Genomic DNA, 26,987 nt, shown 5'->3' with positions numbered 1-26,987 from the left:
TCAACTACCATGGGTGGCCAATCAAAACAACAGATGGATACAAACCAGAACCTTGATTTTGTAAATGATTCATTGGGCAAAAAAGATTCAGTAGAGAAGGATTCAATCGAAGATCAACTTGAACTTCTTGGCAATATCCGCAATCTACTCAGGGACGCGAAAAAAAGTAATCGGTATTTTGGTGTGAAGTCAATGCTGGAAGATGTGGCCGCGTCTGCAAACTCATAACATCACAAATAGTATGGCATGCAGTCTCCTAGTGAGCTACTGCAAACTATCTCCAACGTATTTAATAGAAATCACTATCCCTTCCTAAAAAGATTACAATGAATGATTGTCTGATTATGACAATCAGACGGCACTTTTGGAATGCATCAACTGAATAAGTCGGCACAAAGTTCATAATATCCTTTTCTATCAAAAATACTAACAAAACTACCATAGACATCAACAAAAGTTACTAGACCACGAGCAGACGGATTGATCAGATTTCACTATACAGCTTTTCAAAGACGTACATGTCTCCAATGTCCTTGGAAACCCCGACTTCATCATTGAAAGTTACCCACAGACCATCTGTCTTGATGTGAGCAACATATTGGGCAGAGGTACCAGAACGGCTCACGATTCCCATAAGCCTGTAAGCTGCATAGTGACCCAGTTCAACAACTCACAATAAAGAAAGATCGAAAAAAAGAATCGAACACTATAAAGGCCAAAGGTGGCCTGACCTCCTCCTGAGTCCCCAATAGATGTGATTGCCTCGGGAGGTATATCATCTTGAAACCCACATTCAACCAAAAAATCAACTCTCGACTGAGCATCAATATTGTCTAGAACACAAAGTATGCTGCATTAGTCCCTAAGTACCTTCTATATTCTAAGATGGCATAAAAAAGCTATGTGGTTTTCAAATGTAACTGCTGTAAACAATATCATTTAAGCTAAAATACCTGCATCATCAATCTCAGACAGAAAATGACTCAATGCCATTTCCCTTCCGGTACTTGAAAGATCTTCAAATGCCTTCGACACAATTTGGGAAACTATATCCCCATCAACTAGAAGCCTTGGATCTGCCACACCCTCAGCAGCTGTTCAGTAGTATAAAATAACATAATCAGTAGTCCATAAACGCCAAGTGAAAAGCCCCATAGGATATATGACGTGTGTAATCGACACCTCTTGAGTGAGTAGTATCCAAAGAAAGGACATATCTATCTTTTGCTAATAATTTGGCAAAATATGTGTACGTCATACAAAATTCCATGAAGAACTTACTAAAGGTATGGAGAACGACATACCAGGTTCAGGTAACAGCTCCTCCCCAGGTTGGATGCACTTGCTGCGCATGAAACTAATATCTATGGTGTCTGGAACATCTATACAAACATCTAAATAGACAAACAGAGCCAAGAAACAGATAAGTGATTATCAAACCACCTCTAATGAATTTGCTTTGTACGGAATGAAGAAAAACCAAACGAAGAAAATACCAAGTTTTTTAGGTACCCAGCCTGCCGCCACCACATTTTTTTGCATGTGCAATACCAGATAATCAGGGAATGAAGTAAGCCCAGCAGTTCTGTGGTGATAGATAACACAAACAGATTGGAAATAGAAGGAAATGGCACTTAAAAAGTTTAGTCATGCTTCTTAACATTCTTATAACATTTACATCGTAAGTTATGATCATAGCCTATCATTTACTGTATAACCAGCATTTTGAAACCAAGGGAGGATTAATTCATTGGCAAATGTCAGCTGCTCAGCTTCGGAATGGTTAAAAATCGTTAGGACTACAACCACAATACCAAAGATCAGGAAGCCTACTTGGTTGCTGTAGCTGTATTGCTGTCAAAATCATGCACCTCTTCTGCAGCTAAAAAGCTCCTTAGGCAGTCAACCAAACGTACCCTTGGGCGTACAATTTCCTCAGTAGACCTGCTACAACGAAACATACTGAATCAAGGGAATTCAGAAAACTATGAACGCACGAAACAAGTCAAACTGTACTTACACTTCGTTCCCTTGCGTATCTTCTGCTTTGGATTTATGAAAAGATTCAAGCTCTTCTGGATTACAATCCATGTCAACATCAGAAAGCACAAATGGAAATCTCAGACAAATAGCAGAAGCTTACCTTTGTTGATAGCTTTGTCTAGTGGAATGCTTAGAGACAGGATATATTCGTCTCTTTTTTGGTAAGAAACCTTTCCAGACGGAAACATGAGTCTCTCTTCAATACCAAACTTGAAACTCATTGGCGGATCCCATTCAGGATTGCCAGCATTGACTTGTTCTAAACTCGTTGATGGATCAAATTCAGGATCGCTAGCATTTACTCGTTCAACTTCGTTCATCACACGTACAAAGAAATGGAAGGCATCCTAGACATAAGTTATAGTGTCAATGATTTATGTAACTACAAGAAATTAAAATAACAGCAGTTATAGTGCAGAAAACTGGACGCGTCAACAATTATCGGTCAAACCACATTCCCTTTATCTCAGAGAACAGATAACAATGCAGTTACCCAACATTGTTAGAGTTAGACACCTACAGGCCAATCCAGGTACCCAGTAACAGCTTGCAAGTTGCAAGACAACAAGCCCCTAAAAGTAGCGAGCGTCTTGTGAATCAAAGTGACTTGAGTAACTTGTGAAAATATGTCCCAAAGAAATTAAGTTGACACACTTAAAGATGAGAGCTAAAAGGTATTCGATATAGTCATATAACCAACTGGAAAAAACGAAAGGAACAACTTTTAGCAGATACTCACTTAGTCTTTCACTCGTCTATCGAAAATCTCTGAAATTACAAAATCACAGACGGGAATCATCGTAACGTTTGGGGTAGCCCCCTTCCCTCTCAAGAAAACCCAGACTACGACATTTCAAATACATCACCACCCACAATTGGAATCATCGTAACTTTTGTGTTAGGCTATGTCTTGAGGTTAGGTTAGTGCAATAACAGTGTTCAATATTGGACCCTTAAACTGGATAGTTAGGTCATCCAAGGTAGTAAAAGATAAGAAACCGGATACATTTAGGAAGGAATAAATTAGCATAGTATATATGGAAATCAAGAAATCTATTCTTAATTTCTTATCAAAAAAAAAAAAAAAAAAAGAAATCAAGAAAGTGGAACCAAATGAAATAAGAAAGGATGAATTGAATACCCAAGTATCAAACCAATAGCTGCCTTCGTCTGTGTGCTCCATATCACTCTGCACAGAGAGAGAGAGAGAGAGAGAGAGAGAGAGAGAGAGAGAGATGAATGGTTAGTACAATAACAGTGTTCAATATTGGACCCTTAAACTGGATAGTTTGGTCATCCAAACTAAAAGAAAAGAAACGAATACATTTAGGAAGGAGCACAGTATATATGGAAATCAAGCAAGTTCTTATCAAAATAAAATAAATCAAGAAAGTGGAACATAAATGAGATAGAAGGAATGAATTCAATACCCCAGTATCAAACCAATCACTGCCTTCGTCTTTGTGTTCCATATCACTCTGCACAGAGAGAGCGAGGGGGGGAGAGAGAGAGAGATGATGATGATGAATTGAGAGAGAGAGAGAGAGATGATGATGATGATGAATTGAGAGAGAGAGAGAAAAACGATGAATTGTGTTACTCTGGCAGTTGTAAGTCGTTATAGTTTCAGCGGGAAGAGTCGTTAGTTTAGTGGATTGATTCGTGGGAAAAGTACACTTTGACCCCTATAGTTTGGGTCATGTGTGGATACATCTACTATGGTTTAAAAATATGCACATAACACCTTGTAATTTGTAAAACATGCAAATACACCCCCTGCCCTCATCTTCAATATGTCCTCATCTTCTCCTTTGATTCTTCTTTTTCCTTAAATCACCAATTTATCCCATTTATGGTGTAAACAATGCCCCTGATTCATTTGGGTTAAGGGCTAACCCAAGTAAATAATTTGATTGGTCAAATTCTGCTTTCCGTCGATATCAACATGTGATAACTTTTTATGATGTAAACATTTATGCCCCAATTCGCTTAGAATGAATAATCTCTAATTCTTGAAAATTTTGGATAAATGTTACACCAATGATGTTGAGTACTTGGCAATTAATTACAAAATTGCCCGGTTTTTTTATATCCATTTTTGATAGTTCAAACCCAATCCATGTAGAGCAATGCCTTCTTATCGACAGGCAATGGCGGAGCCAGGATGGTGAACTCGGAGGACCGGCTTGGTAGACATATACTTTTATATCAGAACTTATACATATTATATCATAAAGTTATTGTTTTCCTTTTCATTAAATTTGAACATTGAAATAATTCTCCTAATGCAGTTAAACTTTACCAATCATTTTGTATTTTTTCTTTAGGCTACTCCAACTATTACGTGCTTATTTTTTTATTTATGAAAGAAATTGAAAAATGAGAATATAAAAGAACTAGTTTTTTTATCAAATCAAACCAAAATTATTAAATTAAAAAGTAGCGATACACGAATAATTATCAATTAATGATATTAAAAATTAAGTATATACAAAATAAAAATTTTAAAATTCAGGAGCTCGGGACAGCTCCGCCACTGTCGGTTTAACTGCTTGAATCGGCCTGTGGTTCAATTAACAAATGGACCGTGGCCACTTTGCGTAACCAATTCTCATCAGCTTCTGGTATCATAAAATGAAGCCTTGAACAAATCAATGGCCACCTTTCTGTCAATATCGACAAGTGTGAATTTTTTATGGCCTAAAATATTTATGCTCCCAACTCAGATAAATATTACGTACACCAACGTAATGCATGACAATTAGTATTATATCTAATTAGTAATCACCGTTTTTTTCAAAAATTTTATTTCGATGGTTTCTTGTGACCCATAAACATGAAAGATGATTAGAGTTCATAATCAAGGGCCAATAATACAAAAACCATGCTTCGAAAGTGTGTGTGAATAAGGTTATTTTGAAAATTCATATATTTTATCATGAACAAGATGTTCGTGACATGTAGCCATATTTGACTTGAATGGATACACTCTGTGGCTAAGGTTTCACCAATATTACTCTTGGGTTTTTTAATCAGTATGGATGGAATAGAGAGATCGTTTTCTACTTCGATCATCCATGGTCTACATTGAAAAACTTTGGTCAAGTTGTTTTCATGACTCAACTTCCTTCGAGTTTCAACGCCTAAACCACTTTCTTTGCATAATTTGACTTTCTAAAGATGACATTGCTCCTACGCAAATTAGATATCAAAAAATGTGCTATTTCTCATTTCATAATTTGGCCAAATATATTCTCACTTCTTGTAAAATCTAGCACCAAGATTTGATAACTAGTCATTGGCGGTTTGGCCAAAATATGAGTGAACACCACTTTTATTGGCCTCCGTTTTGTCCCAAAAAAACCATCTTTATGGTTTTCCACATCTGTTGGACAATAGATATTAGGCCATCATCGTAATTAAAATCACTAAACAACCACCCAAATTCAAGGGTGGACCTAGGATTTTATGGTATTGGGGTTAGATATTCACAGAAAAAAAAAAATTCTATATTAGGAAAACTACGTACGGTCGGTTCCTTGCCAACTTGTTTGGTTTGTTTGGGTCGTACTCTTAGCTGACATATGATTGTTGGTAATTATGGATGCCAACTTAGTTGGAATTCATTGGAAGGTGTGTTTCTCGTTGTGATACCGCCATGTCCTGATCCTGTTAATCTTTGTAACTTCTATGCAAATAAAAGATTAATAAAAAATGAAAAATATACATGCATTACTTGAGTTAAAAAGTAGATGGGACCAAATAAAAAAGATCGGGCGCTAGGTGAAACAAGTTAGGCAAAATTGCAATTTTCCAATACTACTTGGGGCAAGATATAGGGATCGATGTGAATATAATGTCATGGGACAAAATTACCGAAACATCCAAACATATATGCATATCTTTGTGTAGATTTCCAATCGAGTGGGGCCAGATGACCCCGCTCGCCTCTACTTGGATCTGCCTATACCCCTTATTGAATGAATACTCTAAATGATGGCTAACATTTAGTTTCTTTTCTGTTTGAACAGAGATTGACTATCAATATATTTGATAAATGGCTTTTTAATTTCATCAAATAAGCCATACCCTTTCAAGCTGGCTTGCACCATGGGTAAAGCACATACGGGAAACATACGCATATACTTATAATAATGTATGTGTGTATTGGAAAAAAATGGTCTCCGCTTATCATCCTCAGCCTAAAAAATTCAAATTCAACTTTTTTTAAGAACCCTAAACTTCAAAAGTATTAATTGGTAGTTTTTTCACATGTTTGGAAAATCATGCATGTTGTGAAGGTCAATTGGTAGCAAAATTTCGAAAACAACGATCTATTAAAAAAAAAAAAACACTTTTATGCGTATGTTTCCTGTATATGCCTCAAATGTCAAATAAAGGCACCTTTCATTGTCGAACTTTTTCTTTATCAAGCTAAAAATCCAACCTTAATCAATAATATTAGAATATCGACATGCAAAGGAATAATAAATGAACGAAAGTGAATTCACGAGTCATGCGATAAAGAAGCATATTTAATTAGCCTTCAAATCCAAGACAACATTTATGACGCGACGGTACAACATACAAAAGCAGGACTAAGCCCACAATTTCTTGACAACATCAACGGCATAATACACACACGTGACAACCAACAAGCCAACATAATACAAAAAATAGATGATCACAACAACAACAGCAACAAAGAGAAAAAAACAGACTACAACTATGACAACAAGCATGAGCCAAATGGATACTTTCTCCTAGAATCCTGGATCAGGACTTGGGGTTGGAGCCAACCCAACCTCCTTCATTTCCTTGAGCTTACGGAAATACAATGGACTTGTATGGTAGCTTTCTTCATCTTGACGAGAGGCAACATCTTCGCGGATCCTATAATCTGCATGTGGGAGAAGAACCCCACGTTTGTCAATGTTATGATTTGCATTGTCTGCAAATGTGAAGTCCTCTTCAATCAATGATGCAAACGCAACTGCAGGGCATATCAGAAGGATGAAAAGCCATAAGGAAATGGGAAATGAGATGTTAGCCATGCCTAGCTTCTCTTGATGAAATCAGAGAGGGGATAAAAGATTTTGCAAAGGGTAGGTGTACTTGGATGTGAAACTTCATGCAAACGTGAAGGCATTTACAGGCCAGAGAGTTTTAGGATTAGTTGTCCCTTTGGATGGATTTAGTATCGAACGATTAATTGTACACCATCCATGAAACAAAAAATGTTAAGCTAAGCTGGCACCGGTCAAAACGCAAACCGTCGTCAAAATTTATAGTAAATACAACTGTATCACCAACTTCTTACCATATTTAACAAACCGGTATGCTGATAATAAAGTTATTTAACTAATCGGTTCTATCTGTGTTACTTACTATTTAGAGGAATATTGTTAAGGTTGTAAAGAATAGAATTATGTACTCTAGCTTGTTCCTTATTTTAAGGTGATAAAACTGAAAAACAAATTTCACTACAAATAAGTTGTTACAATGGATGATTACTTTGATCCAATGGTTTAGGCTTATTCTTCTTCTTTCAGTAAAGTACTCACATTTTTGCATATATTACACAATTGCCGTGTGAGTTTATCTACTCCTAACAACTGTACATTAATGTCTTTGTGATTTATCAAAAAAAAAAGAGAAAGAGAAGAATAACAAAACTTTCCAAATTTTGTGCTAATTTGAAGAATATATATAGGGGAGCATTCCGGGAACACAAAAAAAACACTTCATCTCAACCATTGTAGCTAATGGTTGAGATTAGAAGTTCACAAAAAATTACTATTGGCCGCAAAGAATTACTCCTAGCCACAAAGAATTACTCCTAGCTGCGATGAATTACTCTTGGCCGTAAAGAATTAAATTTGGCCACAAAAAATTACTCTTTCCCAAGAATTACTTTTGGTAGCATCTAATTGCACTTGATCGCATCAAATTATTCTTGGCTGCTACGAATTGCACTTGGACGCTACGAATTGCACTTGGCTGCCTCGAATTGCTCTTGGCTGTGAAGAATCCCTCCTGGCCGTGAAGAATTACTCTTGGCCACTACGAATTGCACTTGGCCGCATCGATTTACTCTTGGCCGCTATGAATTGCACTTGGTCGCATCAAATTACTTTGAGGTCTCGCAATTCTTTGCGGCCAAGTGCAATTATGTGCGGCTAAGTGTAATTCAATGCGACCAAAAGTAATTCTTCGCGGCCAGGAGTAATTCTTTGCGGACAAAAGTAATTCTTTGCGAACAAGAATAATTCTTCGCGGTCAGAAGTAATTCATGGTATGCAAGAGGTACATATGGATGTGATGATTTGCTTGTGGATATATAACTTCATGTTTAACATGTATGTCTCTCTTGGACAAACGACCAATTCAGATTCTCATTATTATGTTGTGAAGAAAAAGCAGTGTATGACTGATTTTGTCTTTAGTTTTCTTGGTTTTTTTATTCTTGGCAACGATTATAGAACTCCTTAAATTTCCTTTTTCTATATTAGCGAGTGTTTCTTATTGTATGTCATTGTTTGTCGATTCAGGTAGTGAAGGATTAAGATAGCGCTTGCAGAGAGGATTTCGCGCGTGTTATATTTTTTAGCTTCAGTAACTTGTAAATATGGTTGATCGACTATTTCTCTTAAGCCTAGTTGTAACTTAGTAGGATTTGTAGGATCTTGTATTTATAAATTTTATAAATTCGATCCAAGTATTTGTAAGTATAAATTGGCAATTTTATATGTTTAAGAAGTTGAGTTCTCAATTTTGGATGCTTGGTGAATAGTATGGGATTGAATTAGCATCTAGCTGGTAATTTTTTTTTAAAAAGAAAAACTTCTTTTGAGGTAGTTAAAAGTGCCTTATTAAGAAATCTATGGAGGCAGTTCCAAACGCATCATCAATGAAGCTATTGCAGCACCTCAAAATGTCGCTATAAATGATTAACCATAGTTAAGCATTCACGATTAACATGTTGTAGCAGCTCCGTGAAATGCCTTAATACATATGCTTATGTGGTAGTTTTGTGTGCCTCTTCAAACACTTTTTGCGGTACTTAAAAGTGCAGCAACAAAGAGATTTAGAGGCTCCATAATGTGCCCCATAAAAAGTGCTGCATTACATCTATAGCAGCATCGATGCACGCGGCACTAAACGCGTGGTGCCTCAATAGGTAAACTGCCTCAACTGGTCCTTTATTGAGGCAATTTTGATTGCCCTAACAAGCCTTTTTTGTTGTAGGGATGCATGTTTTGAAGGCCAATTGACACCAAATTTCGATAACAAATGATCTATAAAATAAAAATAAAAACTTTTATATCAATGCACCTTTCATTGTCATCATGAATTAACAAGATCTCCAGCCCATGAATTGAGGAAATGCCAAGGTTACAAAGTATTGGATATAATATTAGAATATCGACATGCAAATGAATAATAACAAATGAAAGCGAATTCACGAGTCCTATGATAAAGAAACATATTTAATTAGCCTTCAAATCCAAGACAACAATAATGACGCGACGGTACAACATTCAAAAGCAGGACTAAGCCCACAATTTCTTGACAGCGTCAACGGCGTAACGCACACACGTGATAACCAACAAGCCAACATAATACAAAAAATAAATGATCACGACAACAACAGCAACAAAAATAGCAAAACGGACAAAAATTATGACGACAAGCATTAGCAAATAAAATACTACTTTTGCTATTTCTTTCATTCGAGATCCTGGAGGACTTGGGGTCGGAGCCAACCCAGCCTCCTTCACCTCCATAAGCTTGCGAGAGTAAAATTGTCTCGTATGGTAACTTTCTTCGTCTTGAAGAGAGGCTGCATCTTTGCGGATCCTACAATCTGCACGGGTTGGAAGAAGAACTGCACTTTTGTCAATGTTATGATTTGCGTTGTCCGCAAATGTGAAGTCCTTCTTAGTCGATGATGCGGATGCAACTACAGGGCATATCAGGAGGACGAAAAGCCACAAGGAAATGGGAAATGAAATGTTAGCCATGCCTAGCTTCTCTTGCAAGAGGATGAATTCAGAGAGGGAATAGAAGATTTTTGCAGAGGATAGATGTACTTGGATGTGAAACTTTCATTCAAACGTGAAGGCATTTATAGGCCATGGAGTTTTATGATTAGTTGTCACTTTTGATGAATTTAGTATGGAACAGTTAATTGTAGACCATCCATGCAAGAAAAAATGTTAAGGTAAGCTGGCACCGGTAAAAATGTAAACCGTCATCGAAATTTGTAGTAAATACAACTGTATCACCAACTTCTTACCATATTTAACAAACTGGTATGCCGATCGAAAAAATTATTTAACTAATCGGTTCTATCTGTGTTACTATTTTTAGAGGAATATTGTTAAGGTCGTAAAGAATAGAATTATGTACTCTTGTTCCTTGTTTTAAGCTGATCAAACTCAAAAATAAATTTCACTACAGACATATTATTTGTTGTTAAAAAACAGCAATTCCTTGCTTTTTCCAAGTTTCCTCTTTGGTTAGATTTAGGCTAGTTTTGGCCTGTCTTTATAGGATTTAGTGTTGGACGGTTAATTGTAGACCATCCATGCAAAAAAAAAAATGTTAAGTTAACCTGGCACAATAGTCAAGATGTGAGCTTTCGGAAGAACTCGTGGTAAATACAGCTCTATAACCAACTTTTTACCCTATTTAATAAATAGTACTAATAACAACTCTTAGTTACTTTTTGAGGAGTATGGCAAATACAACTCTTAGTTACTATTTATCCTATTAAATAAATAGTATTCTTACCCTTTTTAATAATCTCGACAGTCATTTTCAGGAATCAAATGTGAAATAATTTAGGATTAGGTACTGTGTTAGTCCTATCCCAAACAGATAATATGCATGTTAATCAAACAAGGTCGGATTTTTTTTAATTTTTTTTTGGTTGTGCTCAAGGATCACACATGCACAAACACGCACAATCCTACGGAGACAAGGATTTACATGATTTCTTAAAATTGAGTTGAACAACGGTGGCAGGAGATTCACTATATGGAGGATTAAAGAAAAACAAACCTCACCCTCTCTTCCTTTTAGCCCCTTGCTCTGTTTTTTTTTTTTTTTTTGTCTATATTCAATTTATTATTATTTTTTTTTAGTTTCGAGCTAAGTTTTTATGAGTTATTAGTTCGTTCCGACGAAAGGAATTGGAAAAGTAAAAAACTGTGATCAAAACTCAATTTTTTTTGAACAAAGCCAAAAGATGATCTGGCTTTTTGGCTGAGAACAAAAAATTAAGTTTGGATTACATTTCCGACTCCTCTCGTCAAGATGAATCAACAAAATCACAAAAAATTGACACAAAACTTACAAATGCGATTGACCATGTCGTTACCATATCAAAATTATTAATTAAAACGCAACTATTACAACTACTCCATAGAATAGCGGCAAAAGTCCGAATATCATTCCAGTGGACAAGAATACATTATTGAATCGGTTTCAATCAATTCTTACTTCAATTCAAAAACGAGTTTCAAGTTTTGGTTCTAAATTCTAACCTAAGAAAACAAAAGAAATATGGTTTTGAAAACAAGTGGGAAAAGTTTCTAGGACCTTGAATCCCGTTTTTTCCTCGTAGCTTTATTTTGCTTGGTTAAGAACTTTTCATTCAAATCAATTCAAGATATGGACAAGAATGCATTATTGAATCGGTTTCAATCAATTCTTACTTCAATTCAAAAACGAGTTTCAAGTTTTGGTTCTAAATTATAAACTAAGAAAACAAAAGAAATACGGTTTTGAAAACAAGTGAGAAAAGTTTCTAGGGCTTTGAATCCAGTTTTTTCCTTGTAGCTTGATTTTGCTTGGTTAAGAACTTTTCATTCAAATCAATTCAAGATATTCATGGCTAATCAATTGGCATAGATTATCTTCGCATAGCACAAGTTGACTTACTAGCATGAGCTGTATCTAAGTACAGTTCGTCTAACAGCACGCTTTGTCTTATAAAGCATAACCTATCTCAACCAACTCCGTAACAAACCATATATGCAAGTGTTTGAAGTCTAGAATACAAACACAAGAAATTGATAAAATATATATGAAGCATTCAAACCATTCATTCCAAAAATGAATTTATCCTTAAGTCATACAAACCAAGGAAAAGACTATAATACACATTCCTTATTTGGGTGTGTATCATATGCACCCCAAAAATGTTATGAATTATAGAGAAAATGTTACGAATCGTATTGCTAAAAAGTTACGAATCGTATAAAGGTTACGAAATGCACCAAAATATTATGAATCATAATGAAAGTGTTACGAATCGTACTGCTGAAAAGTTATAAATTCTAGGATAAAAGTTACGAAATATATTAAAATGTTATAAATAAACCATAAAATAGGTGCATATGGTATACCCTTTTAAGGGATGTGTATTGTAGACCTTTCCTATAACCAATGTTCAAATGAATAATCCTTAGACACAAACAAAGTTCAAACTATTTGGAAAGAAACCTTCATCACCCTAGAATAGGAGATTAGCCAGACATCGGATGCAAAATCGTCGGGGTTCTGTTGAGAGCCGACATGGAGAAGGTGATCAATCTCCTTTGCACAGCCTCTGTTTTCTGATCGTATGCGTCTCCTTTTTTCCTCGAACTGCTGCTTTTTTTTCCTCCTCTCAGCTGTGTGTGTTATGTTTCTTTTTCTAGTTGCTGTTGCCGACTCCAAAAACCGACTTACTAGTAAAAACCCATATTCCTCCTAAATGCCAAAGTTGTGGGCCATGCTTACCCATTCTGAGAATAAAAATGTTAGAGGCACATCACCTCAACCACACTCCTCTCATATACAGGTGGGTCCGGACTCATATACATTAACTCACCTGTATATGAGAGGGGTGCGGTTAAAGTGTGGTTGAGATGATGTGCTCCTAGCACCTCTCGAGAGTTGGCCCAAGCCAGTCAAATAAGTAAGAAAAAGTAGCTCTTCTGGGCCCCACCGAGACATGTAGAAATTGGATTGTTCTGCTACCCATTTAAATCGCATTTTGATGGGCTTTAACATGTAATAAGCTTCCAAACACCTGTAATACAAAAATCAAGCATTAAACTCAGAGTAACAATATAATCAGATGTAGCAAGAGTAAATTAGGCGGCACTTATTTTGACATTTACGCGCCGATCATGAATTTTTTTTTAACTGAAAAACAAAAAAATAAGCCAATTTAGTGACTTATTTAGTCAAAACACTACTAACCCCCTCCAACCATACTAACAATAGTAACCCTTTTGCATGGTGGGAAAGAGTGGGCAAGGATGTGATTAGGCTTACTCACCCTGTGAGATTTGGACTTCGAGTTGGTGCGCACCTCCGAGCCATTGTATCATTCATTCGATTGCTCGGGTTTTATTTTGGCAATCAATAATCGAGAGCTGTTCATTGCCAAGACGAGATTCGAGCCATCGAATGTACGATCCGACGGCTCGAAGGTGCATAGCATTCAACACTGCAGAGCACCATCCCCAATTCGTGAGATTTAGCCATAAACAATAAGGACCAATAAAAATCGACAATTTCTCTTCACCTATCGCTATTTCTCACCCTCTTTTATCATTTAATTCAGAGGGAGATTCTTTTTTGTGTCCGTTTCTTACCATCCAAAGGGGTTCCAAGGCTCCATTTGGATAGATGTTGTTCTAAAAAAAAAGTGGATTTTTGTGCGATTTGAACCTATATAAAGGTGTAGCCATTTGTGGCATACAAGACCAATAGCAGATTAAAAAAAGGAATATATATATATATATATATATATATATATATATATATATATAGTCTCCTTCTCCTAAGGACCACCTTAACTTAATAAAATGAGGACCTCTATTTTTCAATAGAATTTCGATGATCCAAGCCGCTCAATGTGTTCAGAACGTGATTTTAAGGGTATCATAAGAAATCAGCCAAAAAAAATGACCGGAAAGGCTTCATCCAAGCAGTTTTTGTTTGTATTTCATCGAATGGTTCAAATAAAAACTACTCGGATGAAGCCCTTCCCGGTCATTTTTTTTGCTGATTCCTCGCGAGTACTCTTAAAATCATGTTCTGAACACATTGAGCGGCTCGGATCATCGAAATTCGAACGAGAAATGGGAGAAATGGAGAGGTCTTTATTTTAACTAAAATAAGGGCCTTCTCATTTGAAGATGACTATATATATATACACACACACACACATACATACATACATACATACATACAGTCCGGATCTCCTAAGGGATCTCGGACGGCCTTACTGTGCGGGATTCTCCTTTTCCGATTGAATTGCAACGATCTGAGCCGCTCAAAGTGATCAGAACGTGATTTTAAGGATACCCTCTAGAAATCAGCAAAAAAAATGATCGGGAAGGGCTTGATCCGAATAGTTTTTTATTGAACGGTTCAGTAAAAAACTGATCGGATCAAGCCCTTCCTGATCATTTTTTTGCTGATTTCACGCGGGTACCCTTAAAATCACGTTTTGCACACTTTAAGCGGCTCGGATCGTCGCAATTTGATCGGGAAAGGGGAGTCCCGCACGGTAAGGTCGTGCGGGATCCCTCATTGGATCCTAAGTGTGTCTATATATATATATAGTCCTCCATCCGTCCCCTTATTATAGTCCAGTATTCCATTTTGGGCTGTCCCTTAATAAGTGTCCATTTGGTAAAGTTAGTGGATAAAAGTTGGTATATTGTCTATTTTGTCCCTAAAAGTAGATTCCATTTTGAAAAGTTAGTAAGTAAAAAGTGTAATGATGATGTGTAAGTAGAAAAAGTGGAGGAAAAAGTTGATGTGAAAGGTATAATGATGATATTTTTTTAATAAGTTGAAGTTACGAAGTAGGACATTTAAAAAGGGACAGAGGGAGTAGTATTTTTGTTTGGAACATCCTAATTTTGAACTGATTGTAGGATTGAGAGAGGAGGTTAAGAGCATTTGTGTGCACCCCCTTGTTATGCAAATATAGGCATATCTATCTATACTGTATATCTATATAATATGGAGTTGCGATTTTTGAATTCTCTATATTTTGGACCATCGGATTTGTACATATTTTTTTTCTATAGCTGAGATTTACGGATAGTAAGACTAGAAATATACTTGGAAATAATGACTATTTGGAAGAAGGATGAAAGAAAAACTAAAATTAATGTTTCCTAATCTTATTTAGATATATTACTTTTTTCCGAATTTTTCTTACTTTCCTAACAGTTATCAATAAAAAACGATTACTGTAATCTAGGACTGCTTCTCTCTCGGTCTCTCCCTCACACGTAAACTGTTTTCTCTTTCACATATATGTTTATCAGTCAAATATACTTGAAAAAAAAGGAGGAAGCAGAGAGAGATAGAGAGAGAGAGAGTCACCGGAGGAGCGGCTCGCTGGAGGAGGAGATGGCCGAAGGAAAATGTGACGGGAAGAATTACTCGAGGAAAAAGAAAAAGAGGGAAAAGTTCTACAATATCATAAAGGAAGACAACACAGTACATTTCATTACATATACAATATTGGTTAGAGAAAAAAGTAGATTTACACAAATTACGTTATCTGTTGTTTTTTTTTTAGAAAAAGAAAATAAATTAACATAGATAACATAACACCATCTGTTGATTTTATTGGCTTGTAAATTGATTATTTTTGTTGGGTACTAAAAGATTTTGTTTCGTAGAGATATGGTCTTTTGGGATAATAAATAGACAAATAGATTCGGGCAAATTAAATAACTACATTTATTGATTAAATTGGAATTATACATAGCACATTTTATAGAGACAGCCTTGTATATTCGACTTTTTGGAATAATATTGAGTATGAATTTGAATAGATAACTATATATGTCGGTTTAGATGCGATTATACAAAGTATATGAACTGAAAATTTAAAAAAATGATACCAATTGAGTTGTGTTTTAGTTTGGTGTCACACATAAAGAATACATGTAAAATTATTTGTGTGCTTTATATATATGTCACATATATAATACAGTATAATATTATATGTGTTTATTTGTATTATTAGGATAACAAAGTAACACATCTAGGGTTATCCTTTTGTTTTTTGCCAAGCGAATATTGTTTTCCCTCTTGGATTTACCGCAGCAAAAATAAATACTCCCTCCGTCCCTTTTTAAATGTCCTGCTTCGTAATTTCAACTTATTAAAAAGACATCATCATTATACATTTCACATCAATTTTTTCCTCCACTTTACCTACTTACCCATCATCATTACACTTTTACTCATTTACTTTTCAAAAAGAAATCTACTTTTAGGGGTAAAATAGACAATGCATCAACTTTTACCTACTAACTTTACAAAATGGACACTTATTAAGGGACAACCCAAAACAAAATATTGAACTCTAAAAAATGGACGGAGGGAGTACTAAAAAGTAAAGTTGTTTTGTGTCACATGCCCCTAGTCTCCACTTTCTTCTCCATTTTGTTTTCAAAAGTAAAACACACAAAACTCAAAACAAAAGTAAAGGAATTACCAGCCAAAACTCAAACATGGAAAACAGTAATGCTACCCTTACAACCTTCTTTTACAACATCTTTACAACAGTGCTGACATGGCAATGGAGGGGACCCACTCACCACTTAACCCAGTTAAAAAAAAAAAAGAAAAAAAGAGAAAAGGGACCGAAATCCCTGGAATTAAAACATGCGATTGTTTTCCCAATTCACACCAGACTTCAACAACTAGGGAGAGAGGGAGAGTGAGGCGCGACCACCCACCACCGCCGACCGCCACCACTGCCTCCCCACCTTCGGTGACCACCTCCCATCAGCGAGAGACCCCTGTGCCTCCGGCGACCACCACCACCGCACCGACGAGATTCAAAATCACGCAGAGAGAGGACTACGAACCAGATCGACGACCAAGGTCTCTCTCTCTCTCTCTCTCTCTCTCTCTCTTTCTCTCTCTCTCTCTCTCTCTCTCTCTCTCTCTCTCTATCTGTGGGTGTTCTATATTTGAGCCTTCAACTCAGTTTTTTGGGTTACAAAAGAACCCTAATTCGAAATTTGCCTTGTAATTGGAAAACCCCCAAATTACCCTGCACTTGCACGAGCTTCCATCTGAATTGTATGAGTTCGAAGCCCTAATTTTATTGCTTCGCTGGTATGGATGTGCAAAAAAAAAAAAATACACTAGCCCTGTATATAATATACAACTTGTAGGTTGGCACAAGCTAGGTGCGTGCACCGTATCCTATGTAATATCTATTGTTTTGCGGCATTCGGTTAGTTGAGCGGTAGAAAAGTCTTACATGAGCAGTAGAAAAGCCTTACATGAAAAGCAGTTTTATGACTTGTCTGTTGTAGTAGTGAAGTTGAGTTTTCAAATGTTATTCGACAAAGTAACTCGTTCGAGTTACTTTTTCTAAACATCTACTCTATGAACTCCAAACCCCTGCTTCCTTTAACCAACTCCTTTCGACATTCCCTTAGCTGTTGAATATGATTGAACCAGTTGAAGTCCCCTGGGCCAAAAGTTCTTGATTTGTATGTGTGTCATTTTAAGGGACAGTAACGGTCCAGGCAAACCAATTCTGTAGATTGACAAAAGGAAAACGGTTGCAGTTATTTGTCATCTTTTCTCACTAAAAAAACATTGCTGATTGCTTGGTAGTTTCTACATGTCCAACTTCAGGAAAAAAAATTCATTTGCTATTACTTTTATGGTGCAGCCTTATTTTTTTTGTTATGGCACAGCCTTGTTTTGATACAATTAATGGCTGAAAGTGGCTTTGTTTGCTATTGTTCTTTCAGCTTTGTTTTGGCTGAAAAAGCCTTCTTTTGATGGTAGTATGTTCATGCTTGTGCAACTGTTATGGCTAGTCATGCCTTGTTTTGGTACTACTTTCTTGGAACCATTCTATTTGTTGTACTGTTGTGGTTTATGGAAGCATAATGCCTTATTTTTATGCTCTTTTTTTGCTACTTTCATGGACTGTTGGTGCATAATGAAAGCATCAACTATAATAGCCACGAAGGTGATGAATAGTGCTTAGTTTTTTTCTCCCTCATGTTTAAATATCCAAGTAATCAACTGGCAGTTCATTTCTCTACGTCACTAGCTGAAATTCAAAATGAATTTATTGATTCAGGTATCAAGCTCGGCTTCAGCAGAACTTAATCTACTTAGCGGCAATTGTCGATGCCCAACCTCAACATATACTTGTCAGGCACATCCAACAACCTAAGCCCGAAACGGCTCAGCAACAACCTAGTGTTTTATGCCCTTCAGTCTCGAGATCAACATCATCAGCTCCTCCAACAACACGAGTATGATACCTGGAGCAAACACTATCATGCATCAAGCCATGCAACTTGCAATTGGAAATTCAGGATTTTTGGGAGACGGGCGAAGCCGAAGCAAGATCTCTTTGAGACTTGTTCTAGTGGAAGTCAAGGAGGGAACTTTGCCTCTAGGCTTCTCATTGGGGAAAGGGGTTCTCATCTCTAAGATGTATACAGTATATTTTGGAAACTCTCCAGCATTAAGTTTCCCGGAAAATCAAGTTGTATGTATTTTTGGAATATCAATGTATGGCTTAATGACGATTCTCAACTTTGTACCCTCTTTTTAAATGATATTTGGAATGAGAATAGCTCTGTGTCGGCTTATGGATTATATGCGAATTTGGATTGTTGATAAGTAGGACAATAAAAGGCCCGGCGTGGGTTTGTGTGTGAATTTTGATTGTCAATGGTAATTTAGGATGAGATACGCCCGGCATGGGTTCATATAGACTGTTGTTGTTTCTGATGCTTTTTTTTTTGTTGTTGTTTGTTTGAGACACAAGGCGTCGGACTAAGCTATAAAGCAAGGAAACCCTGTCAAATTTTTTTTTCAATTTGTGTTTTAATCAGCACACATTCACCTGCACTACTCAATTATATTTGCGAAGCCAAAAATTAATATAATTAGACATCTAATCAAAAGTTATCTTCCACACAATATACATGCCAATACCAAGTCTTGCCAAAAAAAACCAAGAGTTTGAGATCCCATTGAGCACTAGCTAGTAAATGGCACGACACGATATAGATATGACACGATACAGACACGATACGACACGACACGATACAAATAGTCAAACACCTATAATCAAGTAAACTAAATTACTCTTCAGCATTATCTGATGCATTCAGCATTTCCATAAAACTTTGCGGTGGTCCTCCAACACATTGCCCTTGAGTCTCCAAAAAATTTAATTGCCCTCCTCCCCAAACTTGTCTGCTTGTAAAATTTGAGTGCCCTCTCCAATCATGACTATTGAATAATGATGGCATGTTTGTTTGTGAACTTGGAAACATATACATGAATTGGTTGAAGCCTGTTCCAGTTGGGCATGAACTTGGAGAAAATTGGAAGATGCTTCCACCTTGTGCCATATTCGGTTGCATATTATGGGGCATCAAGTTTGGCCACATTGATTGCCCCATGTAGCTTTGATGACTCTGGCCAACAATAAAAATGAGAATTAACAATAACTTTAACATGATTCATGAAATTGTGCAATAAAACTAAAGTTTCTTACATTTACATTGACAACACTCTCTTGTGTCCCAAACACATGGTCAACCACAATCTCCTCAACCTCCTGAAATTAGGAAATAAAATAATTATTAAGTATTCATCGAATATTATTATATGTCCATATTAACAAATCATAAAGAACTTATACCTTAGCTTTTTCCCTGGGCAATGTCGTCTTCTTCTTTTCTATTTTCTTCTTAACAGCTTTTTCCACAACACCTTGCATCCTTTTACACGGCGGTCTCCCTTTTCGACGAAGACCTTCCGGGTCAAGTATGTTCGTACTCTGTTTGGTTTTAATAACCTCATCTCCAAGTGAAAATGAATCATTAGGAGTTTTGAAACCCACATTACTTTCACAATTGACCGAAACGTCCATCAACTCTCGTTTTAGTTCGCGTACCCGTGTCATCACCATATCGTACTTCTCTTGAGATGCTTCTGCTAAATCAGCAACCTCATTAAAGAGATTGCACATATTGTCATGCCGACGCGCTTCAATTGACGTTGACAACTTATCGTAACATATCCGAACTTTAGTGTGTACCCTTTTTACATTTTTGCACTATCTTTTCAACACATACTTGTCAGGCACTTTTTGAATTCCCCTTTGAAACCACACCATCAATTGGTGTTTGCACACCATTCCTCTAAAATCAAACAATCGACAATTACAATGTGTTTCATTGGTTTCAGAATTAAAATCGACAGTAAATGACACTTGTTTCCTCTTTTTCTCTTCTTCTTCTCCAAATGTAACCCACTCTTGTACCTCATATTCGGACATAATACCACATTCTTTTGTCTTTGAACACAAACAGTCAAGTTTCCCGAAAAACTGCTTTTGAAACTCCTGAAACTTTGAATTCGTGTAAGCACTTTGAAATTGCTTCTCCAACTCATCTTCAGTTAGTAACGGGATGTAAGTGTGGAGACTTTTCGCATCTAGTTCATTTTCACTCTCTACCTTATTCGCCAAAGCATTTTCATACTGCTCCACAAACTGTTTCAAGGTCGTCTTTTTATGAATGTAACCATCGAAATATGCATTCATACACTCGCTTCTTTGGGTGGATGACATCCCTGCCCAAAACATATCTTTCAAATAAGCAGGCACCCATCGTTTCCTTTCCAGATACAACCCCTGTAACCATGTATTACTTTGAAGCTCATACTTTTTGATGAATATATCCCAAGTATCTTCAAATTGTTTTATTGTCAGTGAATCATAAACAACCTTACGCATACACACCCTAATTTTCTCGTAGGCGTTGTACCCATTCAATTTTTCAGGCAACTTTTTCATAATATGCCATATGCACCACCGATGTCGGGTGTTAGGGAATATTTTTTCTATACCATTCTTCATAGCCAAACATTGGTCGGTAATAATTGCTCTCGGAGCACGACCCCACATGCATGTCTTCCAAGTTTGAAATAGCCACGAAAATGACTCTGTATCTTCATGAGAAATTAGCCCACATCCCAATAAAATAGATTGACCATGATGATTCACACCTACAAATGGAGCAAAAGGCATGTTATACCTGTTTACCAAGTACGTTGTGTCAAAGGTCACAACATCACCGAACTCCTTACAAGCTGCCCTACTCCTCGCATCAGCCCAGAAGACATTTCTTAATCGACCATTATCATCCAAATCCATTGCAAAAAAAAAGTCAGAATTGTCGGCTTTCATCTTCATGAAATAATTGTGCATTGCCTCAGCATCTCCTTCCTTAACTAGTGAACGTCGCACTTTATCCACATAATTTCGGCAATCTTTCTGACCATACGGAAGCTTACCAGGTCCCCCAGCCTCAATCTGAAGTGAGTCATAAGTCTTGTTCAGGTTGATCCCGGCTTTATCATTTAGTTCAAGCTTTCTTTTGACATGCTCATCAAGTATCCTATTGCACTTGAAATACCGTACCTTTGAAGAGCTCTGTACATGATTGTGCTCCAAAACAATCCGGTTTAACCTCCACTTTCCATCCGGCAGTATAACAACAGTAACGTGAGCTGGACAATCAATTTTGGATTGCGGACGTGGTTTTGCTAGGTTGCTTGTTGTCACCTTTGCCTTTCCACCACGACTGCAAGAAAGAGTTACATAACTCAACTTCCCATCTTTTCCCTTTCTCGATGTTCTTTTGCACACAGCAAACCCTTTTTCTTTAGCAAATTGACAGTAATAGAAATAAGCTTTGTCTAATGAGTCGAATGTCATTCCCACTTTTGGTTCCTCAACTCTATCTTCACAATTTTCTATTGCCTCCTTCCCATCCTCAGTAGTAGTTATCCCATCACACTCTTTGTTTGAAGGACTTACCTCTTCTTCATTTTCACTATATCCACTCCATAACTCTTCTTCTTCTCCAGTGACTCTGCAAAATTGAAGAAAAAAACCCCCTCTTAATAATGCATGGAATTGACATAAAGATTGTATTATAGGATACTATCAAAATTGATTGGATTATATTACAAGATGGGAAAAATACCTGCCAAAATCAATTTGGTCATCTTCGTTTGTCCTCCGCTTCGGCGATGGAGAGGGCATTGACGACAGAATAGACTCCGGCGACATCATCTACTTTTTTAGAAACAAAGGAAACATATTAGATACATAGCACATGAGAAGGGGTCTAATTAAAATCAGAAGTCAATTAGAGCACCTAACGACTTTTAGAATAGATTTCTTGTTTACAAATATAAACAAAAGCCATAATCAGTTGTATTGGGATGAATGACTGACCACTAATTGTGAATTCCTAAGTCTAGGTTTCAATATGAAATGAACCTTGTAGGAATCAATTTACAAATGCAACAGTGCACACATACAATAGACAATAATGGTTGCACACCCTATTTTACTAACATAGGTTGGGAAGTGTTTGCTGCAAATTGAGCCTCAAAATACAATCCGAAAAAGAAAATTTCACCATAAACAACAAACTGGATTCCAAAAGATGCTCTTCCAAAAAACATAAAACCAATTCCCTAACTTAATAGTGCTAGTAAAATTAGGGTCACCAAGAAGTTGATGTCCATGAAGAATAAAAACTTCAGTTCAAATATAAAACACCCACTGACATACAGAGAGAGAGAGAGAGAGAGAGAGAGAGAGAGACCTTGGTCGAAGTTTGTCGATCTGGTTCGTAGTCCTCTCTCTGCGTGGTTTTGAATCTCGTCGGTGCGGTGGTGGTGGTTGACGGAGGCACAGAGGTCTCTTGCCAATAGGAGGTGGTTGCTGGAGGTGGGGAAGCAGTGGTGGTGGTCGGCAGTGGTGGGTGGTTGCCTCACTCTCCCGCTCTCCCTCATTTGGTCGATGTTTGGTGTGATTTGGAAAAAACTACCGCGCATTTTGAATTCCAGGGATTTCGGTCCCTTTTCTCTTTTTTTTTTTTTTTTTTAACTGGGTTAAGTAGTGAGTGGGTCCCTCCATTGCCATGTCAGCAATGTTGTAAAGATGTTGTAAAAGAAGGTTGTAAGGGTAGCATTACTGCATAGAAAACGTCTCTCTCTCTCTCTCTCCCCTCTGCAATCTATACAAACACGCATTTACAGCTCTATATATGTAGTGAGGGAAACCATCCCCGTCATCTCACCTGAAATCTAGACAGTTCCGCAAATCCTATTTCATCTCACCCACCGCCACACCTTCGCCGGCAATTACGGCGCCAACTTCATCTTTGACGTCAACTCCAACGACCCCATCTCCGTCCCCATCTCCGGCAACTCCATCTCCGTCCACATCTCGGATCCCTCCCACGCCACGAACCCCTCCAAGCTTCCAAATTTCAGCGCCCAACATCGCCGCACTGCTGGCGACACCCACTGTGGGCACCTCTCCTACGGCGGAGCAACAAGAAGAGTGATCGGTCTCTTTCTCACTCTCTCGTGTGTCTGGCTTTGGATTTTGGCGTGTTTGGTACTGTGATAGGGAAGCGGGGTTATTTTTGGGAACACAGGAGAACAAAGTCCTGGCGCCGCTAAGGAAAATATTGATGTAAGACGGCCCAGTTGGATTGCTCGACACCACGTGTATTTAAAATTTAGGGCCCACCTGTTACCCACTCGAAATTTCTCCTAAATCCGAGTCGTAGTTCGGTTACTTGAACTCCAAGACTTTTATTACTCTACAATTTTTGATGTTACGAAATCCTAGTTCTATCAAACTTAGGATTCCCCTTTTGAATAAAACAATGATCAAACCAACTTCACATTGTCCTATATATATCGTAGGAGTAATATCTATATATATACTTATTACGTACGTAAACCTATTGTATTTGTTGACCTACAAAATTTCACCCCGTTTTCTTCTCAGTCACGGCAAACATTCTCATTTTTCTTCATTCTCTGTTTTCTCATCCCCATCGTGTTTTGGAGTCATCATGCAGGGCCCCGTTCAACCCAGGGCTAAGCTAGAATTCCTCAACGCGATTCCCCCGCGCAATTACGTGGCCGGTATGGGGCGCGGCGCCACCGGGTTCACCACCCGGTCCGATATCGGGCCTGCCCGTGCTGCCCCTGACCGGCCTGCTGCTGCCATAGCAGGGGTGGGCCGCGGGAGAGGGAGAGGGACCGGCGGGGAGGAGGAAGAGGAGAATGAAGATGTGTATGATAATGAGAGTCAAAGATTTGAAGGGAATGATGTGGGTTTGTTGTATGCCTCGGCGAAGTACGATAAGGAGGATGAGGAATGGGACGCGATTGAGGAGAGATTGGATAGCCGGAAGGAGAGAAGGGAGGCTAGATTGAAACGGAAGATCGAAGAGTACAGGGCGTCTAACCCTACAATTACTGAGCAGTTCGCTGATCTGAAAAGGGAGTTGCACACGATGTCGCCTTCCGAGTGGGAAAGCATCCCTGAGAGTACTCATTCGTCCAGGAACAAGAAGAGGAGGAGGTTTGAGAGTTACGTGCCTGTTCCGGACACCCTTCTTGAGAAGGCTAGGCAAGAACAAGCACATGTCACGGCGTTTGATCCGAAGAGTTGGGCAGCCAGAGGAACAGAGACCCCTGGGGTTAATGACTTGACCTTGACCTCGGTGGGTGAAGGGAGAGGGACCCTCCTGTCGCTCAAACTGGATGGGCTTTCGGATTCGGTATCAGGGTTGACAGTTGTTGATCCCAAGGGATACTTGACTGATCTCAACAGTATGAAGATGACCAGTGATGCGGAAATATCGGGTACCGAGAAGGAGAGGATGGTACTTAAGTCGCTAATCCAAGCGAAGCCCGAAGAACCGCTCGGTTGGATTGCTGCCGCTAGGTTGGAGGAACGCGCTGGTAAGATTCGGGCTGCGAGGGAGTTGATAACCAAAGGTTGCGAGGTGTGTCCAGAGAATGAAGATGTCTGGATAGAGGCGTGTCGGTTGTCAAGACCTGAGGAAGCCAAGGCGGTGATAGCAAGGGGAGTGAAGGCAATCCCAAACTCCGTGGAGTTGTGGATGCAGGCTGCAAAGTTAGAGCGCGAGGATGAGAATAAGAGTAGGGTGTTGCGGAGGGGACTGGACCATGTTCCTGGTTCTGTCAGGCTGTGGAAGGCTGTTGTGGAGCTTGCCCAGGAGGAGGACGCGAGGCTTTTGCTGATGAGGGCTGTGGAATGCTGCCCTTTGCATGTGGAGTTGTGGCTTGCTCTTGCTAGGTTGGAAACCTACGACGGTGCGAAGAAGGTTTTGAATAAGGTGAGGTTTAGCCTCCCCAATGAGCCGGCTATTTGGATTACTGCTGCGAAATTGGAAGAAGCAAATGGGAATAATGCTAGGGTGGGAAAGATTATAGAAAACGGTATTCGAGTTTTGCGAAAGGTAGGTGTGGTGATTGACAGAGAAGCTTGGATGAAAGAGGCGGAGGCCGCTGAACGAGCTGGATCTGTTGCCACTTGCCAGGCTATTGTTCATAACACAACTGGGGTTGGAGTGGAGGACGAAGATCGGAAAAGGACATGGGTTGCCGACGCAGAGGAGTGCGAGAAAAGAGGTTCCATTGAAACTGCCAGAGCCATATATGCTCATGCCCTTACAATATTTTTGACCAAGAAGAGTATTTGGCTCAAAGCCGCACAGCTTGAAAAGACTTATGGGGCCAGAGAAACTCTTGATGCGCTGCTTCGTAAAGCAGTGACTTACATGCCACAGGTTGAAGTTCTATGGTTAATGGGTGCTAAAGAGAAGTGGCTTGCTGGTGATGTACCTTCAGCTAGAGCGATTCTTCAAGAAGCCTATGCTGCAATTCCCTACTCAGAGGAGATTTGGCTTGCTGCATTCAAGCTTGAATTTGAGAACCATGAGCCTGAGAGAGCAAGAATGCTTCTAGCTAAAGCACGAGAAAGAGGAGGCACAGAAAGAGTGTGGATGAAGTCTGCTATTGTGGAGAGAGAATCGAAAAACACTGACGAGGAGAGGAGGTTACTCGACGGTGGGCTGAAACGCTTCCCTTCGTTTTTCAAACTGTGGTTGATGCTTGGACAGCTGGAGGAACGACTTGGTTACTTGGAAAGGGCTAAGGAAGTGTATGAGTTGGGTTTGAAGCACTGTTCCTGCTGTATTCCCCTTTGGCTTTCGCTCGCTAAGCTGGAGGAGAAGATGAATGGGTTGAGTAAAGCTCGAGCAGTTCTCACAATGGCAAGGAAGAAGAATGCTCAGAGCCCTGAACTCTGGCTTGCTGCTGTAAGAGCTGAATCAAGGCATGGGAACAAGAAGGAAGCAGATATTCTGATGGCTAAGGCGTTGCAGGTGTGCCCCAATAGTGGTATACTGTGGGCAGCTTCGATTGAGATGGTCCCGCGTCCGCAACGGAAGACAAAGAGCATGGATGCGCACAAGAGATGCGACCACGATCCACATGTCATTGCTGCCATTGCTAAGCTATTTTGGCACGACAGGAAGGTAGACAAAGCAAGGAGTTGGCTTAACAGGGCAGTGACTCTTGGACCGGATATTGGGGATTTCTGGGCATTGTTCTACAAGTTTGAAATTCAGTATGGAACCAAGGAGACTCGGGCAGATATGTTGAAGAGATGCATCGCTGCAGATCCAAAGCATGGGGAGAAATGGCAAGCACTGTCCAAGGCTGTGGAAAATTCCCACCAGCCAACTGAAGCCGTTTTGAAGAAAGTAGTGGTCGCACTTGGACAGGAAGAGACTTTTGCCGAGGGTAATAATTAAACATTCGGTATTTTCTTGTTTGTGTAACTGAGCCTTGAAAGGGAAGTACCACTATTTCTATACGGGATTTAGTAGCTTTGCTATTATCCTTTGGACAGCTTTTTGGGGCATTGAACTTTGTTGTAGATTAAGTTTCATTTTCCGTCCTTGCTTTGTTTGGTTAATTGAGTAATTATGTTTTTTTTC

At 38.6% G+C, this 26,987-nt stretch overlaps 3 protein-coding genes across 3 annotated transcripts; 1 reads left to right on the top strand and 2 right to left on the bottom strand.

The window, feature by feature from the left end:
• Positions 1-374: 374 nt before the first annotated feature.
• On the bottom strand, positions 375-7,097 carry LOC131327461 (ubiquitin carboxyl-terminal hydrolase 14-like). Its single transcript, XM_058360626.1, has 13 exons — positions 6,844-7,097; positions 2,830-2,886; positions 2,698-2,742; positions 2,564-2,615; positions 2,144-2,390; positions 2,021-2,075; positions 1,834-1,944; positions 1,497-1,585; positions 1,305-1,394; positions 954-1,094; positions 732-833; positions 519-645; positions 375-435 (listed from the first exon to the last, which is right to left on the bottom strand). The coding sequence occupies exons 1-13, from the start codon at positions 7,095-7,097 to the stop codon at positions 375-377; spliced, it is 1,431 nt and encodes a 476-aa protein (XP_058216609.1).
• A 12,047-nt stretch (positions 7,098-19,144) lies between these two features.
• On the bottom strand, positions 19,145-23,440 carry LOC131327460 (protein FAR-RED IMPAIRED RESPONSE 1-like). The gene is made up of 4 exons (XM_058360625.1): positions 23,279-23,440; positions 19,775-22,084; positions 19,628-19,687; positions 19,145-19,547 (listed from the first exon to the last, which is right to left on the bottom strand). The coding sequence occupies exons 1-2, from the start codon at positions 23,438-23,440 to the stop codon at positions 20,192-20,194; spliced, it is 2,055 nt and encodes a 684-aa protein (XP_058216608.1). The 3' UTR covers positions 19,145-19,547; positions 19,628-19,687; positions 19,775-20,191.
• LOC131325439 (protein STABILIZED1-like) lies at positions 23,153-26,964 on the top strand. Its single transcript, XM_058357713.1, has one exon. It carries the CDS (start codon positions 23,778-23,780, stop codon positions 26,799-26,801), a length of 3,024 nt encoding a protein of 1,007 aa, XP_058213696.1. The 5' UTR covers positions 23,153-23,777; the 3' UTR covers positions 26,802-26,964.
• The last annotated feature ends 23 nt before the right edge of the window (positions 26,965-26,987 follow it).

Source organism: Rhododendron vialii, chromosome 5a, assembly GCF_030253575.1.
Source record: "Rhododendron vialii isolate Sample 1 chromosome 5a, ASM3025357v1".
In the NCBI taxonomy this organism is placed as follows: domain Eukaryota; kingdom Viridiplantae; phylum Streptophyta; class Magnoliopsida; order Ericales; family Ericaceae; genus Rhododendron; species Rhododendron vialii.
This window is presented reverse-complemented; position numbering and strand designations above follow the sequence as displayed.

What these genes read in the sequence shown, in the direction of transcription:
- LOC131325439 (XM_058357713.1), top strand. Translation starts at nt 23,778, where the DNA reads ATGTTACGAAATCCTAGTTCTATCAAACTTAGGATTCCCCTTTTGAAT.
- LOC131327460 (XM_058360625.1), bottom strand. Translation starts at nt 23,440, where the DNA reads ATGTTGGGCGCTGAAATTTGGAAGCTTGGAGGGGTTCGTGGCGTGGGA. An exon ending in TTGCCGGCGAAGGTGTGGCG is followed by an intron (nt 22,085 to 23,278) that starts GTGGGTGAGATG and finishes CAATTTTGATAG; the next exon opens with TATCCTATAATACAATCTTT.
- LOC131327461 (XM_058360626.1), bottom strand. Translation starts at nt 7,097, where the DNA reads ATGGCTAACATCTCATTTCCCATTTCCTTATGGCTTTTCATCCTTCTG. An exon ending in CGTTACGATGATTCCCGTCT is followed by an intron (nt 2,743 to 2,829) that starts GTGATTTTGTAA and finishes CGTTTTTTCCAG; the next exon opens with TTGGTTATATGACTATATCG. An exon ending in CTGGGTACCTAAAAAACTTG is followed by an intron (nt 1,395 to 1,496) that starts GTATTTTCTTCG and finishes TTGTCTATTTAG; the next exon opens with ATGTTTGTATAGATGTTCCA.